General features: G+C 54.9%; 1 protein-coding gene and 1 pseudogene across 1 annotated transcript in view; both read left to right on the top strand.

The window, feature by feature from the left end:
* LOC130024569 (CAP-Gly domain-containing linker protein 1-like) overlaps nt 1-10,453 on the top strand; it is a 60,144-nt gene extending 49,691 nt beyond the window's left edge. Inside the window, 1 exon segment of the mRNA XM_056115284.1 lies at nt 10,245-10,453. Within this exon segment, the coding sequence (XP_055971259.1) occupies nt 10,245-10,453 (209 nt within the window).
* An 825-nt stretch (nt 10,454-11,278) lies between these two features.
* Nucleotides 11,279-15,444, top strand: part of LOC130024568 (CAP-Gly domain-containing linker protein 1-like) — a 33,922-nt pseudogene continuing 29,756 nt past the window's right edge.

Below are 15,444 nucleotides of genomic sequence, written 5' to 3'. Positions count from 1 at the left end.
CAAGGAGGAGAGGGCCTGGAGGAGAGGGGCCAGCTGGAGGAGCATGTCAAGAAGCTGGTTCTGGAGAACCTATCCCTGGCCAAGGACAAGGACAACATCATCCAGAAGCTGCAGTGCTCCTACGAGGAGCTGGCTCGGGATCAGAAGTCGCTGGTGCAAGAGATCGAGGAGCTCACGGCTGAGAAGGAGGAGGCCGCCTGCGTGGAGTCGGCCCTGCGTGAGCAGCTGAACAGCCTTGGCTCTGAGAAGGAGCTGCTGGGCCAGAAGGCCACTAAGCTCCAGCGGCAGCTGCACTGGCTGCTGAAAGACCAGGCGCTGCTGGAGGCGCAGCAGACTGAGCTGCTGGCCGAGCGGGAGGCGTCCCTGCAGGCCCTGGCCTCCCTGGAGGACACCAGGAACACCAATGCGATGATGCAGAGTAAGGTGGGTGATGGTAGTGACCAGGGCTGTGTAGGCCCGGCCTCAGCCCTGAGAGAAACCATATCCTGGGCCATAGTGATAGCACAGCGGGGAGGGCATTTGACTTACACACCGAATTCCCAGGTTCAATCCCCGGCATCCCATATGGTCCCCTGAGCACCGCCAGGAGTAATTCCTGAGTGCAGTTGTAGGTGAGCCAGTGCCCTCTGACCTCACAGCCCCACTTTCCCGGGCTCGAGTGACTGCTGACAGCCTGAGCTGTTCCACCCTAGCCAGGAGTCATCCCTGAGCACAGAACCAGGGTTTAGTCCCTACCCCACCGGGTGTGGCCCCCAAACAAACCAAACTGACTACCCACAAAGGTTCTAGATAAGCATGTATACATACACAGACATGTATATATGTATATATGCGTGTATGCTTCAAAAGAGTCGGGGAATATCTACCATTTAAAATATCCGAGAATGATGCCGGAGCAATAGCATAGCAGGAAGGGTGTTGGCCTTGCACATGGCCAACCCAGGTTCCATCCCCGGCATCCCAAAATGTCCCTGAAGCACCGCCAGGAGTACTTCCTGAGTGCAGAGCCCGGAATCACTCCTGAGCAACGCCGGATTGTGACCCCAAAAGCCCCCTCCCCAAATTAATTGATTATTTAAAATAACAGAGGCCAAAAAGAGGGAAGCTGAGGAAGAAGGGGCTGTGCTCCCCTGGCGCCCGTGAGAACCAGGGGCCGCGCACATGCTGCCGGAACCCCACCCCCACACGCTCCCAGCACAAGAGGTGATGCTTAAGGAGTGAGAGGCCCCATGGACAAGGACACATCCCTTCAGTCAAGGGGTCATGTCCTTGCCAGAGCCCTCCAATGCCCTTCCTCTTGCTGCTCTCCCAGAACCTGGGCTTCGGGCTCCCATCAAATTGGCAAATCTTCACTTTGCCAGAGTTGAACACCACTTTGGAGGGCTTCTTCCCTGCCAGGAAGGTTCAGTCGCAAATGGAAACGCCCACCAGCATGTGGCTGTCCCAGCCTCATTGCGCATGCTCTAGGCCCAGAGCTGGGGGAGTCTGGTCCTCTGAGCTGCCTTCCTGCTTCTTGCTCCTGTCAAGGGAGACAGCTGGGTGGGGTCCTCCGGGGTTTGCACACTTGGCTGCAGTCCAGTGCCCGCACCTACCATCACCAGGCTCGGGTCTGGCCTGCAGCAGGAGTCAGCCTTGGGGCCTCCTTGATGTCTCTCCTTCCCCAACCCCCCTTCCATCCCACCCGGGTCTGCAGCGCTTTATCGTTTGAATCCTCTCCGAGGAAGGGGACCATCTGGGTCCCAGTGCCCTGAGGAGTTCCCGCACACCCTCACTTCCTGCACTTCTGTACTTAACAGCCGGTGGCCCTGGAGGGCACTTGTGGGCTGAAGTGAACTTTGCATGTGGGCTGTGCAGGTGGACCCTGTATGGGCTTGTTGGGAACTGAACATTTCCATGGTTTGTTTTGTTTTGTTTTTCAGCTGGAGGAAGAGAGATCTGTGTTTCTTGGCTCTAGTGTGGGATGGCCTGAGCACTCTCAGAGACTGGCCATCAGAACTTGCCCTGAGGGAGAAAAAAAATCAGTCTGTTTTTCTGGTTTTATTTACACTTCCTTTGGGGGCCACACCTGGCGATACTCCAGGCTTCCTCCTGGCTCTGCACTCAGGAATCACTCCTGGCTGCTCTCCGGTGGCCCCTATAGGATGCCAGGGATCAAACCTGGGATGGCTGCGTGCGAGGCAAGCACCTTTCCCGCTGTGCTATCACTCAGACCCAAAGCGCCCGCCAGTTTTCAAGTGAAACATGAATGTTTGTGCCTACAGTCATGCTTACTTTTGTAAAGTGGGATTTCCCCCCGCCCCATTCATTTGAAAGAAGTGAGTTTGTCTTTGTAGGAGAGGGAAGACCCCTCTTGACTCCCTGCTCTGAGAGGAACCGAGGGGTACCAGCATCTCCTCCTGGGGTCTTCCCTGGGCACCCGGGAGCTTGCGCTCAGGAAGGGAAAGGGGAGCTCTGGCTGCCTCCAACCCTGGGGCGGGGACTGGAAGCGGGGCCCAGCCTCCTCTGTGGCGGGCTCCCATGGCTCCCGCAGATGGCTCACACGTCTCACACTCTCCTTGAACACAGATTGATTTCCTGAATTCCGTGATTGTGGACCTCCAAAGAAAGAATCAGGACCTCAACATGAAAGTGGAGATGATGTCCGAGGCGGCTCTCAAAGGGAACGGGGACGACCTCAACAATTACGACAACAAAAACTTCGGCCCGGCCACCTCATTCTCTGCACTCTGCAGAAATCTCCAGCAGTTCCTGGATTAGATAGCAAGCTACTTGTGAAACACCTAAAATAACCAATTTACTGTCTTTACAAAGTTTACTTTTTTTCCACTGTGGTTTTAGATGAATTTATGATGAGAAATTCAACGTTAATAATTTTGGATTTTCTTATCAGAAAAAATTAAATGAAGGACCTGAACCATCAGAAGGTGATCATCCAGTCTGAATCTCTTTATGTTCATTTGAATGTTTTCTAGTTCTGTAAAACGTGATAAATAATGTACCATCAGGCCTACATGTATTATAAGAACTTCTATAATTGTATATATGCTTTTGATGTATTTTCCTCTGGAGATTATCAAGTGTCTCACCAGTGAAAGATCGTAATCCATTGACATTTTGAGTAATAAACACGATTGAAATTGTTTCACAAACTATGTAAAGCAGTATTAAAATTTGAGCAATGTTCTATATCTACTTGAATAAAATTATTTCCTTTTTGCCAGTGATAACTGATTATTCTCCGGTTTATTTATAAAAGATTTTTGGCTAGCAATCAAGAACTATAGAGTCAAATAAGTCAAAGAGTTTCTACAATGGAATTCTGATACACCAATTTATTTTTGTTTCTTTATGTTTGTGCCACACCTGGTGATGTCTTAGGGCTTATTCATGGCTCTGCACTCAGGAATCACTCCTGACAGTGCTTGGGCAGACTATACGGAACGTCAGGGATTGAAGCCAGATTGGCCAAAGCAAATGCCCTACCTGCTGAACTATTGCTCTGTGCCTGTATACCATTTTCTTAAAAGTGTTTATCTTGGGCTAAAGAGATGGTACAGTGAGTAGGGTTCTTACCTTGCATGTGGTTGATCTGGGTTCAATCACAGGAATCCCATCCAGTCATCTGTGCCCCGGCAGGAGCAATCGCTAAGTGGAGAGGCAGGAGTAAACCGTAAGAAGCACTGGGTTGGGGGTATGGTGCCACCAGCAGGTCTCTCTGTACAGGAGAACAAAAACTTCAACCAGAGTATCAGGAGAAAAAGACATAATTCAACAGGATGGAAAAAATATTGAACTGAGGTGGGGCAGATAAGCCCAGAATTTGAACTTCCTGCAGAAATGCAAACGAAAGTCAGAATGAAAAGGACAAATAGGGGAAGTGCAGGATACCACAGCGGGCAGGGAACTTGCCTTGTTTGAGGCCAACCAGGGTCGATCCCTGATCCCCGGCATCCCAGGTGGACCCTCCCCAAGCCATGAGTGATCCTTGAGCGCTTCGCCAGGAGGAAGCCCCTCACATCACCAGGTGTGGCCCCAAAACAAAAGAAAAGGAAAAGGCAGATGGGCCTAAGCATATCTGAGCTTTGCTCTCAAGTCTGGGGCCACAGGGAGCACAGGCTTTGCAGGAGGCAGAGTTCCCTCCCTCCACCCAGCCCCCAGCAAAGAGCCAGGAGTATCCCCAAGGCCAGCCCACTGTCAGGCTGCCGAAGATGGAGGACACAAGGAAGGGAAATGCGTTTCCCATGAAATCTACTGTGCTGTAATTCCCTGTGACACAGCGCACCCCCCACCCCACCCCCACCGTCTGTTCTGGTTGCGGGGAGACCCCCTCCTCTGTACTCTTGAGTGGCGATTGTCGGGGTCTGCTGCGCGTCCACGGTTGCCTCCCATCTCAGGTCCTTCCATCCACTCATCCTCCCAGCCCCCCAGAGCTGGTCCCAAATTGTCGGTTCATCCCTGGTGCTATTTGCAGGAGACAACTCCCAAGTTGGGGGCACACAGACACCAGAGTCCCATCCTCCCCCATGCTCCCCACAACGCACAGTCCCCCAGAATCAAGGCTGGCGCCCCTGGCTTGAGGAGGAACCATCCGTCAGAACGGGAAGCATTTTTTTGTTTCATTTTGGTTTTGTTTTTTAAGACACTCGTCTTGGCATGCAACTTAGTGCTGGAGCGGTAGCACAGCGGGGTAGGGCCTTGCACGCGGCCGACCCGGGTTCAATTCCCAGCATCCCATATGGTCTCCTGAGCAACACTAGGAGTAATTCCTGAGTGCAGAACCAGGAGTAACCCTGTGTATCGCTGGGCGTGACCCCCGGCAAACATAAATACATAAATAAATTTTAAAAAATAAATGACCCATTTAACCACTTGTCCATTTCCCTCTGCTGTCTCATCACCTCTGTTCCCCTTCTCCCCCTATGTCCCAGGAATGTTAATGCAGCCATCCATGGAAAGTCACTCTTTCAGGGGCCGGGGAAGTCGTAGAACTGGTACTATCTTGTCTTGTACACAGCTGAGCTGGGTTCAATCCCTGGCACCCCATGTGGTACCTTGAGCCCAGAGCCAGGGTAAACCCTGAACATGGCCAGGTGTGCACCCATCCACCCCGAAGGAAAAAAAACTTTCAGTAAATCTAAGGAACAAATGATGACTTTATTTTTTTTGCGGGAGTAAAAAAGCACAGCGGGTAGGGCATTTGCCTTACAAGCGGCGAACATGGCCGACCTGAGTTCGATTCCTCTGCCCCTCTCGGAGAGCCCGGCAAGCTACCGAGAGTATTTGATATGCCAAACACAGTAACAACAAAGTCTCCAATGGAGACGTTACTGGGTCCGCTCGAGCAAATCGACGATCAACGGGAGGGCCTTTACCTTTTAAACTATTAAAAAATTTTAAAACAAATATTGAACTGTTTCTTCTCGTTAATCATGGCAAGTTCTGTCTGATTCAGAAATCTGAAGACAACTCAATTGTAGCTAATCCCAGGATCTTCATCGCCAGGTAGAGATTGTAAAGGATTCAGATGTATGTCTGAGTGTGATGGTACATAAAGTGCTAAAAGGAATTTGCTCTGCTCTCAGGTTGAAAGCCTAGAAGGGTTTAGGTCCAGTTTCCCTGGGTTCATGCAGAAACCGCTGCCTGCCCCCAAGGGCCTTGTTGGCGTGCAGTCCTGATGGCGGAGGCTCTCTCCATCCTGGGCTCCCACATGGAGGCGCAGAACTGCTGCCTCTGAGCGAGGACGTCGCCTACACTCACCCAGCCCCTGGGTTTGCTGCGGGTTTTCCCCAGACTGTAGTTATCTCCAGCTTAGCTGCATGCGATGTGTGCCCAAGGTGTGTCTCTGCACTTTGTGAAAGTCAGCGTTTCTTTCGGGAGCTTGTCTCCAAGTTAGGTTTTCAGACAGGTTGAAAACGGGTCCAGTTGCGGAAGGCAGGGCCAGTCCTGCCCTGCTCCGACCACTGCTAAAGCCCAGAGCAGACAGGGGCGGGGTGGTCCTGTTCGGCGTACCCCACTTCCCTGACGGCCAAGGACAGGTACCAGAACCAGAATGTCAGGCTTGGGCTTTGGTCAGGAACTCTGCGGGGCCGGGAGGCAGCCTCCACGGTCCTGAGCTCACTGTGGTTGGTGATGTCTGGCTGTCTCCGCACTCACGCACTGTCGTGCTTACCTCAACCTCTCTTTTTCCTCCCACTCCTGCTTCCTTTGCTCTATCTGTGTGTCTTTGATGGAAAGGCTAAAGAAACTCTATCCACGTTATAATAAATTTCATATATTTTTTTAGTTTCTAATATTTGGTTCTTGTTTTTTGCATTTTGAAAGGTTGCCCAGTAACACTTTAAGGCATTTGCATCATGACTGAGATTTAATTCTTATGAAAGTCGTAAGGAAAGAATCTGGATAGTGTGATCGCTTGGGAAAGGTTTCTGGCCCCGGACACCTCCCTTCCGGCTCTCCTCCCTCTGCTGTTGCTCATGACACCAAATCTAAAGCGTGTGGCTTTCAAGGGGCCCACGTATTTGTGACTCGGGCATTGGTAAAGAGGCCCGATGTCCTCCAGCCACTTGTGGATTGCACGGTAGAAGTCAGAGCTGAGAAGAGACCAAAGGAATTAGCCGTGAGGACTGGTCAGCAGGAGCAGCTGCCGGGGTCTGTTTGGCCGTGTCCATGTAGGGGTCGCCACACGTGCCGACTCGAGGAAAGGCTGCCAGGTGATTGTGCAATGTTCCAGGCTTGTGTCAGGAACAGGCCAAAGAAGCTGCCCTCCCCTCCTGCCTCAGAGCTGATGGCTCAGTCTAGTTGGATAGTCCTGACCAAAGAATGGGAATGTGGGACTGGAGCGACATTCCAGCGTGGAGAGCGTTTGCCTTGCACACAGCCAACTTGGGTTCGATCCTTGGCATCCCATATGGTCCCCCAAGCACTGCCAGGAGTAATTCCTGAGTGCACAACCAGGAGGATCCCCTGAGATCTCTCAATATGACCTGCTTCCCCCGCAAAAAATCGAAATCTGCTCACAATCACGATCACAACCATCCTGTTGTTCGTCGATTGCCTCGAACAGGCCCCAGTAATGTCTCCTTTGTCCTAGACCTGAGAATTTTTTAAAAAGGGCCATATTCAAGGCTCTTTCAGGGTTAGTAGAATGGGACTCATCATTGTTACTGGTATTTGGCATATTGGGTAAGCCACAGGAAGTTTGCCAGACTCTGCCATGTGGGCAGGTTACATTCGGCAGTCTGCCAGTTTGTCCAACGAAAGAATGAGATAATAAGATGCTTCCGGGAGCTGGGTTTTATAGTCTCTGGGTCTTGGCCATTGATGGGATTACAGGGCAGAAGGGGGCCAGTTGGTGGGTGTAACCCCTGCCTACTGGAATATGGAGCATCTGAGTGGAGGATGCTCAGCCCCAATCTGAGCAGACATGGAGATCTCAGCCCCAGGACACGCATGCCTTTGTTCCTCTGCCAGTACCTTCATGCCTGTGGAGAGTGGTCTCAGCATGGTGGTGGCTGGTTGTGGAGGTCTTGCTCTGGCTGCCGGAGCACTGGTCGGGGTGGGGAGGGAAACTCAACCCGCTCCCCTCCAAGGGGCCCCAGCGAGGACAGCCAGGCGCGGGGGCAGGAGACTCTGCTCATCCTCCTTAAACCCCTTCACTTTGAATAAACATTTAAAATCAGATTTTCTAAGTATGTGTTAGATTTAGAGCAAGGAACTCTTAAAATAATCTTATGGTGGGATCAGTTACCAAATAAGTTTGTTTTGTTTTGCTTTGCTGGGGACACAGTGCTCTTCAGTCATTCCTGCCTCCAGAGACCATGCAGTGCTGGGGACCAACTCAGCTCTCCTGTCTGTGAAGCATAGACCCCAGCCCAGCCCCAAACACATGCCATAGGAAAGTCAAGATTCCTGACCCACAGGGTTGTACCAGAGATTTCCTTTCCAGTAAAACGCTCTTATTTCCACCTAAACAAGATCCTATTCCCTAGCGAGCTGTTGCTCATGTAATAGCTTAACTGCACAGAAGTCCACCCTTTCCGGTGTATTTCTAGCCCTTGGGTGTTGAATTCGGGAGATCTCTGTTAGTCCCAGATTCTTTGATTACTATTTAATGATATGTAGTGTAAGTGTGAGCCAGGCACTGAGAGAAATACACACTTCTCTTTTCATCTCTGTGAGAATTCCCGTTTGCCGTAAACCCATGAGAAGTCTGTAATGTGTGTGCGGATATCTTGGGTCTCACTAACGAGACATACATTCTGCCATTTCTAAGGTGGGCCTCAGTCTCCGATTCCTCCTGTCAGTTTTCGGAGTCATCTGACCCTCGGAACATGCTCCTCGTTCACCCACTCACCTGGGGACCAGGGAGACTCGGCTTGTTGCTGTAAGTTATGCCTCATTCAATGTGTCACCTGCCTGCATCACTGGTGCTATGGCCCAGTGCATGTGATCTAAACATGCATGACCCAGTGCCGCAAGGTGGGTTGGAGGGAATACCCAGTGGCCCTCCCGGCTTCTCCCAGGGGTGCACATTCCCTCCATCCCCAAGGCACACAGATTGGAACTACTGAGTAGGACACGAACATCCACAGCTGTCCTGGACCCCAGACTTTAATGAGATCCCCCACTTCACACGCACCTCTGTCTCTCTCCCAATATGCATCCCACGAGCCACACTTCTGTCCCCTCTCATGTCCTTTCCAGGCTGTGGTATTGCCCAGTCTTGACTGAATGTCCGTCCCCACCCTGTGCTCCCCCCCACACGTCCTTTTGTGTGTGTATTAATTGTTGTCATTGCTTGGTAATAATTTATTCAAGAAATAGCACTTCTTCCTGGGATTAGGTGTTTCAAAGAATTCTTTTTTTGGGGGGTAGGGTGGGGGTGCAACAAGTCCTTTTTTTTTCTTTCTGTTCTCCATCTCCCAAAGTTATTAACTTGTTTCTTTAAATTCAAATGGACACAATGATACGCTGCTTCTGGCATGTACACACAGGCAAACTTTTTCTCCCTCACAGTCAGTAAAATTTCACTAAACATCTGCAAGCATCAAAGCCTGGGCCCCTCCCCCCGCAATAGTCCTGGAAGCCGTTGAGCGTGGGTTCTAGGGCAGTTGTACACTGGCCTCTCTCTGGGTTGATTTCTGGCACAGGAAGGGAAGTCGAGGCCCCAGGGACCGTGAGGACCCTCAGGGCCTGCGACCAGCAGTCCGTGGCTGGCGGGTCCTAGGAGGTTCAGAGGGCTCGGGGTTTTCCCTCCTGGAGTGGAGGGCGCCCCCAAGCAGGCGTGGGGGTGCGTGGTGAGTCTGGGGCGGGGGCGCTGCAGCTGGGACAGCCCCCTGCGGGCACATGCAGGCCACCGGGGCCGCTGCTGACCCCCATCTCCTAGAACGCGCGGAGCCGGGCGCCCCCCCGACGAGGGAGTCTCGGAGCCCGAAGCCTGATCCTGACGCCGCCGTCGAACCCGGACCCGGAGCTGCACGCCAGGGGCCCCCGCCCGCCCCACCCCGCACGAGGGGCCGGACGCCTAGGCCGCTGTCCAGTCCTGCCGCCGCCGCCGCCCGGCCCCGCGGACAGACGCCTCCGGACTCAGACCCCCGCGCCCCAGGACTCGCGCGCCCCCAGTAAAGACGGTCACGTGGCCTCGGGGTGCGCCTCGCTGGGCGCCAGGGGCTGGGATCCGCCCCGCGCGGGGAGACGGGCGCTGGGGGTCGCCCGCCAGGAGTCGCAGGCCCTGTTCCGGCCCCCGCCAACCAACCTGGCGCCACGGAGCTCGGGCATCCGGCCGGAGGCCCCCCCCCAGGGACCGCTGCGCGGGCAGCGCCCCCTCCTGCGGCTCCACAGCCAGGGGCTGTTCCCCGAGGGGCGGGCAGGGAACCCCCGGGACGCGGGGACGCGGCCTGAGCGAGGCGCTGCTGGGTGCGGGTGGGCGGGACCCCCGCGCCAGGCAGGGCCCGGCACCTGTGCAGTTCGCACGGCGGCCAGCAGAGGGCGCCGCGAGCCGCTCACGGGGCTGCTGGTCAGTCCCTCACTGGGCAGGACCAGGCGACGGCCAGGGGAACCCAGCAGTCCCTCGCAGGGGGGCCCTAGGAGGCTCAGTGGGCTTGGGGTTTTCCCACCTGGAGTGGAGGGCGCCCCCGAGCAGGCGAGGGGGTGCGTGGTGAGTCTGGGGCGGAGGCGCTGCAGCGGGGAGAGCCCCCTGCGGCAAGTGCAGGCCGCCCGGGCCGCCGCTGACCCCCATCTCCTAGACCGCGCTGGGCCGGGCGCCCCCCGACGAGGGAGATGCGGAGCCCGAAACCTGAGCCCGACGCCGCCGCTGGACCTGGACCTCGTGCAGCACGCCAGGGACCCCCGCCCGCCCCGCCCCGCTCGAGGGGCCGGGCGCCGAGGCCGCCGTCCAGTCCTGCCGCCACCGCCCCCGCCGCCCGGGCCCCGCGGACAGACGCCTCCGGACTGAGACCCCCGCGCCGGGGGTCCGCGCCCGCGGCCCAGGACTCGCGCACTCTGCTCTCCCTGTGTCCCGCCGGCCGCTGCCCCCAGGAAAGACGGTCACGTGGCCTCGGGGTGCGCCTCGCTGGGCGCCGGGGGCTGGGGTCCGCCCCGCGCGGGGAGACGGGCGCCGGGGGTCGCCCGCCGGGAGTCGCGGGCCCTGCTCCGGCCCCGCCAACTCACCTGGCGCCACGGAGCTCGGGCATCCGGCCAGAGGCCCCCCAGGGACCTCTGCGCGGGCAGCGCCCCCTCCTGCGGCTCCGGAGCCACGGGCTGTTCCCCGCGGGGAGGGCAGGGAACCCCCGGGACGCGGGGACGCGGGCGTGAGCGAGGCGCTGCTGGGTGCGGGTGAGCGGGACCCCCGCGCCAGTCAGGGTCCGGCATCTGTGCAGTTCGCACGGCGAACAGCAGAAGGCGCCGCGAGCCGCTCATCTGCCTGCTGGGGCTGCCGGTGGGTCCCTCACTGGGGAGGACCTGGAGACGGCCAGGGGAACCCGAGGACCCCCTGAGACCGCTCCCAGGAGCCGGGGCAGGGGGTGGGGGGCGGGGAACATGCCCTCGCAAGGCCAGCTGGCAGTGCAGGGGAGATGACGCCAGGGCGCCCTCGTCCCCCCGCCCCCAGCTTCCCGGGAAGGTCCCTTGGAGGGAGCAGAGATAGCGCTGTGCCCGGCTCTGCTGGGGGTCTGGGGGGTCTGTACAGCCCCCGGGGAGCGCTGAGTCTCCGCGGCCTGTGCCCTGGCTCGGTGGGGCACCCCCGGCGCCCTAGCGGGATGGAGGGAGATGAGGGGGTGTGATGTCACTCTTTTCACGAGACGCGGTGTCACGTGGCGGCGGGGCCGAGAGGCGCCAAGGCCGCGCACTTGCCATCAGTGGGGTGAACCTTAACGTGCTGCGCGAGTTCCTGGACATGTGCCTGGGCAGCAAGCTGAGGGCCGGGGCGGGCAGCGGCCTCTGGGTCCGGTGGTGCTCCCAGTGTCGGCAGCCCCGAGAGAGGGGGCGTTGCGCTCCCCGCCCCTGTGGCCTGGCTCTGGGAAGGAAAACAGGGGGGACTCCAGTTAGTCTCAGCAGGAGGAGCCCAGCCCCGCGTCCAGGCACTCCCCGCTGTCCCCATGTGCGGGGTGGCGCTGCATGCTACCCTGGGTACCACTTCTCCCAGCTGCCTGTTCCTCCACGGTTCGCGCATTCAGTTACGCCAAATGAGGAAAAAGGACCCTGGTGTCGCACAGGCGAAATGCTCACAGGCCGCTTGGCATTCGTCCTGGCCCCCAGTGACACCATCCTCGCCTAGGTAGAGGCGAAGGTCAGCTGGAGGCCTGACTCTCTCAGGGACACCTGACACTGTCCCAGCTTTCCAAATACTCTCTCAGAATTAAGATACCTATGGGATACCTACACGAGAGGTTTTCATTTGATAGACGCTGGATTATATGACGCCTGTTACATGCTGGGTTGAACGGTTTCCTTGGCAGTTCACCCACGGGGTTCATGACCCCAGTCTGACCCCAGGACACTGCATACACACTCTTTGTGGATGACAGTGAATGTGCTTCCGTGGCCAGGAGCACCCCTTGCCCTGACACTGTTTTTCTTCAGGCCACGGAATATGAGTGTGGTCAGCTATTGCTAACTGCAAGTTTTGTTTGTCCAGAGTTTGCAAATGACTGTTGTTTGCTATTGGCCGTTACTGAAATCGCTTTTACTAAAAGAATGGGATGCTTCTCCCTCCCGCAGGCAATAGTTTGGGATGAGTATCTCACAGGACCGTTTGACTTGATTGCACAGTACTCACTTCTAAAGGTAAAAAGGTTTTGGTTATTATTATTTTTTTGAAACTGTCATTCTGGACTCTAGCAAGAGTAATATGGTGTTCCACTTCTGGAGTAACTGGTGTGCAGAGCTGTCTGGTTTTTAGAATCACTGACGCTGTTATGAGTGGTAAATGTTTTACCTTCTGTGGACCTTTTGTTTATTTATTTGAAATAAAAAATCATTTTATTTGGTGACCTTTAGGAAGAGGACGAGCGGAGAGAGAGTAACATTTCAGGAGAGAACGTGGGCTTCTCCAAAGACAGAGAGAGCCCCTACACACATCCCAACATTAGAAAGGAAAGCACAAAAGTCCCCATCTCAAGGAGAGCTGCGGGCACCGCATTTGCTCGGCTACATGGGCACAAGCATCTCAGGGGCTCGGTCAGCATAGGAGCCTTCAGTGGACCTTTCAAGGGTGGGTGTGCACCCCCCTCTTCTCCTTGACGAAGCGGCATGTCTTCTGATTGTTACTTCATGTGGCTCAAAGTTTTTCAGACACAGGATTGGTTACTTCAGCCTGAATTTATACACCTGGCTTTGGGGAATCTAAATTTTTATCCTAAAGTGGTTTTGAATTTTATTTGGGGGCTTGTGCCAGGCAGTGCTCAGGACTTACTACTGGCTTTGCACTTAGGATCACTCCAGGCAGTGCTCAGTGGACAGTATGGGGTGCTGGGGATAGAACCCCGAGTCAGCTGAATGCAAAGCAAGCACCTTACCCACTGTACTATCTCCCTGGCCCCGGGTCTCCTGAGCACTGCCCCAGGGCACCTCCTGGTGGTGATTCTTAGCAGTTCGATGAGGCTTGGCGCTGTGGTGGCAGGGATATCCCAGGCCACTCCAGTGGCCTCTCTTGGGATGCACATGGCAATGCTTGAGACCGTTGTGGTGCCAGGGGGCGTATTTGGCAGTCATGTGTCAGGCATGTACCATAACCCCTGCATTCTCTGACTCAACACTAAAGTCTACTGTGCTTTGGAGTGGGAGTGTTAGAAGACCTGAGTTTTTGTTGTTGGTCTGTTTTGTTTGGGCCACCCCTGGCAGTGTTCAGACTTACCCCTAGCTCTGCACTCAGGAATGACTCTTGGTGGTGTTTGGGGACGGTGTGGGAGGCCGGCAATCCAACCCGGGTTGGCTGCCTGCAGTGATGTCTGAGTTTGGGTCGGCTGCTAAGCTTTAGGGGCTCTGTTCACCATTTGTATGTGTACTTTCCTAGGAACATGAGGTGGAGAAAATGTTCACACTCAAAGGAAGCCGCTTGCAAGCAGCGGATGTCAAGAATATCATTTTTTTCGTCAGACCCCGGCTAGAACTGATGGATATAATTGCTGAAAATGTGCTTAGGTATCTCAGAGCTGATGCATGGTCCATACGGAATCATTCCTCTAGTGCTTTTAGTGCTCATCAGGACACCTTTGCTTGCCAGCGCTTTAGGAAGTGGATCTTTGGACAGATGTGAGAGTGTGTCGGAGGAGAATGGGGGGTCAGGAGTAGGATACTCTGCAGTCAGACAAGGATAGATCCTCGGAACACAGTGTGGTCCCCAAGTCTTCCAGGAGTGACTTCTGAATGCTTAGCCAGGAATTATCCCTGAGCACCTGCAAGTGTGGCCCAAAAACTATAAATAGAGAATGGGAAACTTTGTGGGTTGGGGCTTGGGGAGGCAGGGCAAACCACAGAAACCCACTCTCTCAGGACAGTAGGAAGCTCCGGCCTGTCTCAGTAGAAGGACCCAGATTTTTTTATCAAAAGAAAAACAGCTAGTGGTTCTTTTTCAAGTACTGAATGCCATATGCTCAAATTTCATAAGCAAAGTCAGCCGAAGCTGACTAAAATTTAATGCTGCAGCATCTATGGAGGAAGTGCACCAGCCCAGTCTGCATTACGTTTGATCGACGTGGCCCCTACGGACGGACTTAAAAGCATGCGGGGTATTTGCGCAAGATCGGGCACGGTGTGAAGCAACTTTTTATTTTCCTAGAGACATCGCTTGATTAAATAGAAACATTTTTTTTTTCTGCAAGAAACAGATGTCCATTGCAATAACCCTGAGAGGTTTTTGGGTTTTTTTTCCTCTTTTTGGGTGACACCCGGCAATGCACAAGGATTACTCCTGGATCTGTACTCAGGAATTACCCCCGGTGGTGCTCAGGGGACCATATAGGATGCTGGGAACTGGGAATCGAATCCGATTCGGCCGCATGCAAGGCAAACGCCTTACCCGCTGCGCTGTTGCTCCAGCCCCAACCCTGAGAGTTTTCATGTCCCATCAATGGCCCAAGAGAAAGCAGCACTGCCCCTTGGCAGAGCACAGGTCAGTGGTTTCCAGAAAAAGCATCACATCAAGAGAGCAGGAAAACTCGAAACTTGGGCCGAGTCGGTAGTGGGCGGTTAGCTCATAAGCGTCTCTTTAGAGCCCACTGTGTGTCAGGCACAGGTGGGGCCCTAGGGAGCAGTCCTCGCGTCGGGGCCTCGGGCCAACGCACGGTCCTTCTCTTGCAGTGAAGACAAACGTGGCCCCACAAGAGATTTCCACATTTTGTTTGTGCCCCGGCGTAGCCTGCTGTGTGAGCAGCGGCTGAAGGACCTGCGCGTCCTGGGCTCCTTCATCCATAGGGAGGAGTACAGCCTGGACCTCATTCCCTTCGACGGGGACCTTCTCTCCATGGAGTCGGAGGGCGCCTTCAGAGTAAGTTCAGTGTTTGCCCTTTGAACTTGACACTCATTTCTGCCTCTTTTGTGATGGTGACACTCACGCTGGCATTTTAGTGATTCCTGGAAGCGTCCATTTTCTTCCTTTTGGGGAGAGATGGGAGTTGGGCCACACCCAGCAGTGCTCAAGGTTTACTCCTGGTTCTGTGCTCAAGGATCACTCCTGCGCTTGCTCGGGGACCATATGTGGTGCTGGGGCTAGAACCCAGATTGGCTGCGTGCAAGACCAGCGCCTTCCCCTGTGCTGTCTCTCAGACCGCTGCTCCTCTTGCTTATGGAGACCCTCCTGTTCCAACAAATTGGATTAAAATTGTTGCTTTTACGGAATTCTCAAAAATCAGTTGTCCTTAAATGTGTTGATTTCTGGTGTTTCTCTGCTGCTGTTCGATGTTTGTCCTTGTGCCCGTCCCACCCTGACTTGACTGTGGCTGTGGAGGA

Source organism: Sorex fumeus, unplaced genomic scaffold (genome assembly GCF_029834395.1).
Source record: "Sorex fumeus unplaced genomic scaffold, SorFum_2.1 ptg000029l, whole genome shotgun sequence".
NCBI classification, from domain to species: Eukaryota; Metazoa; Chordata; class Mammalia; order Eulipotyphla; family Soricidae; genus Sorex; species Sorex fumeus.
Note: the sequence above shows the minus strand (reverse complement) of the source record. Positions and strands in the feature narration are given on the sequence as shown.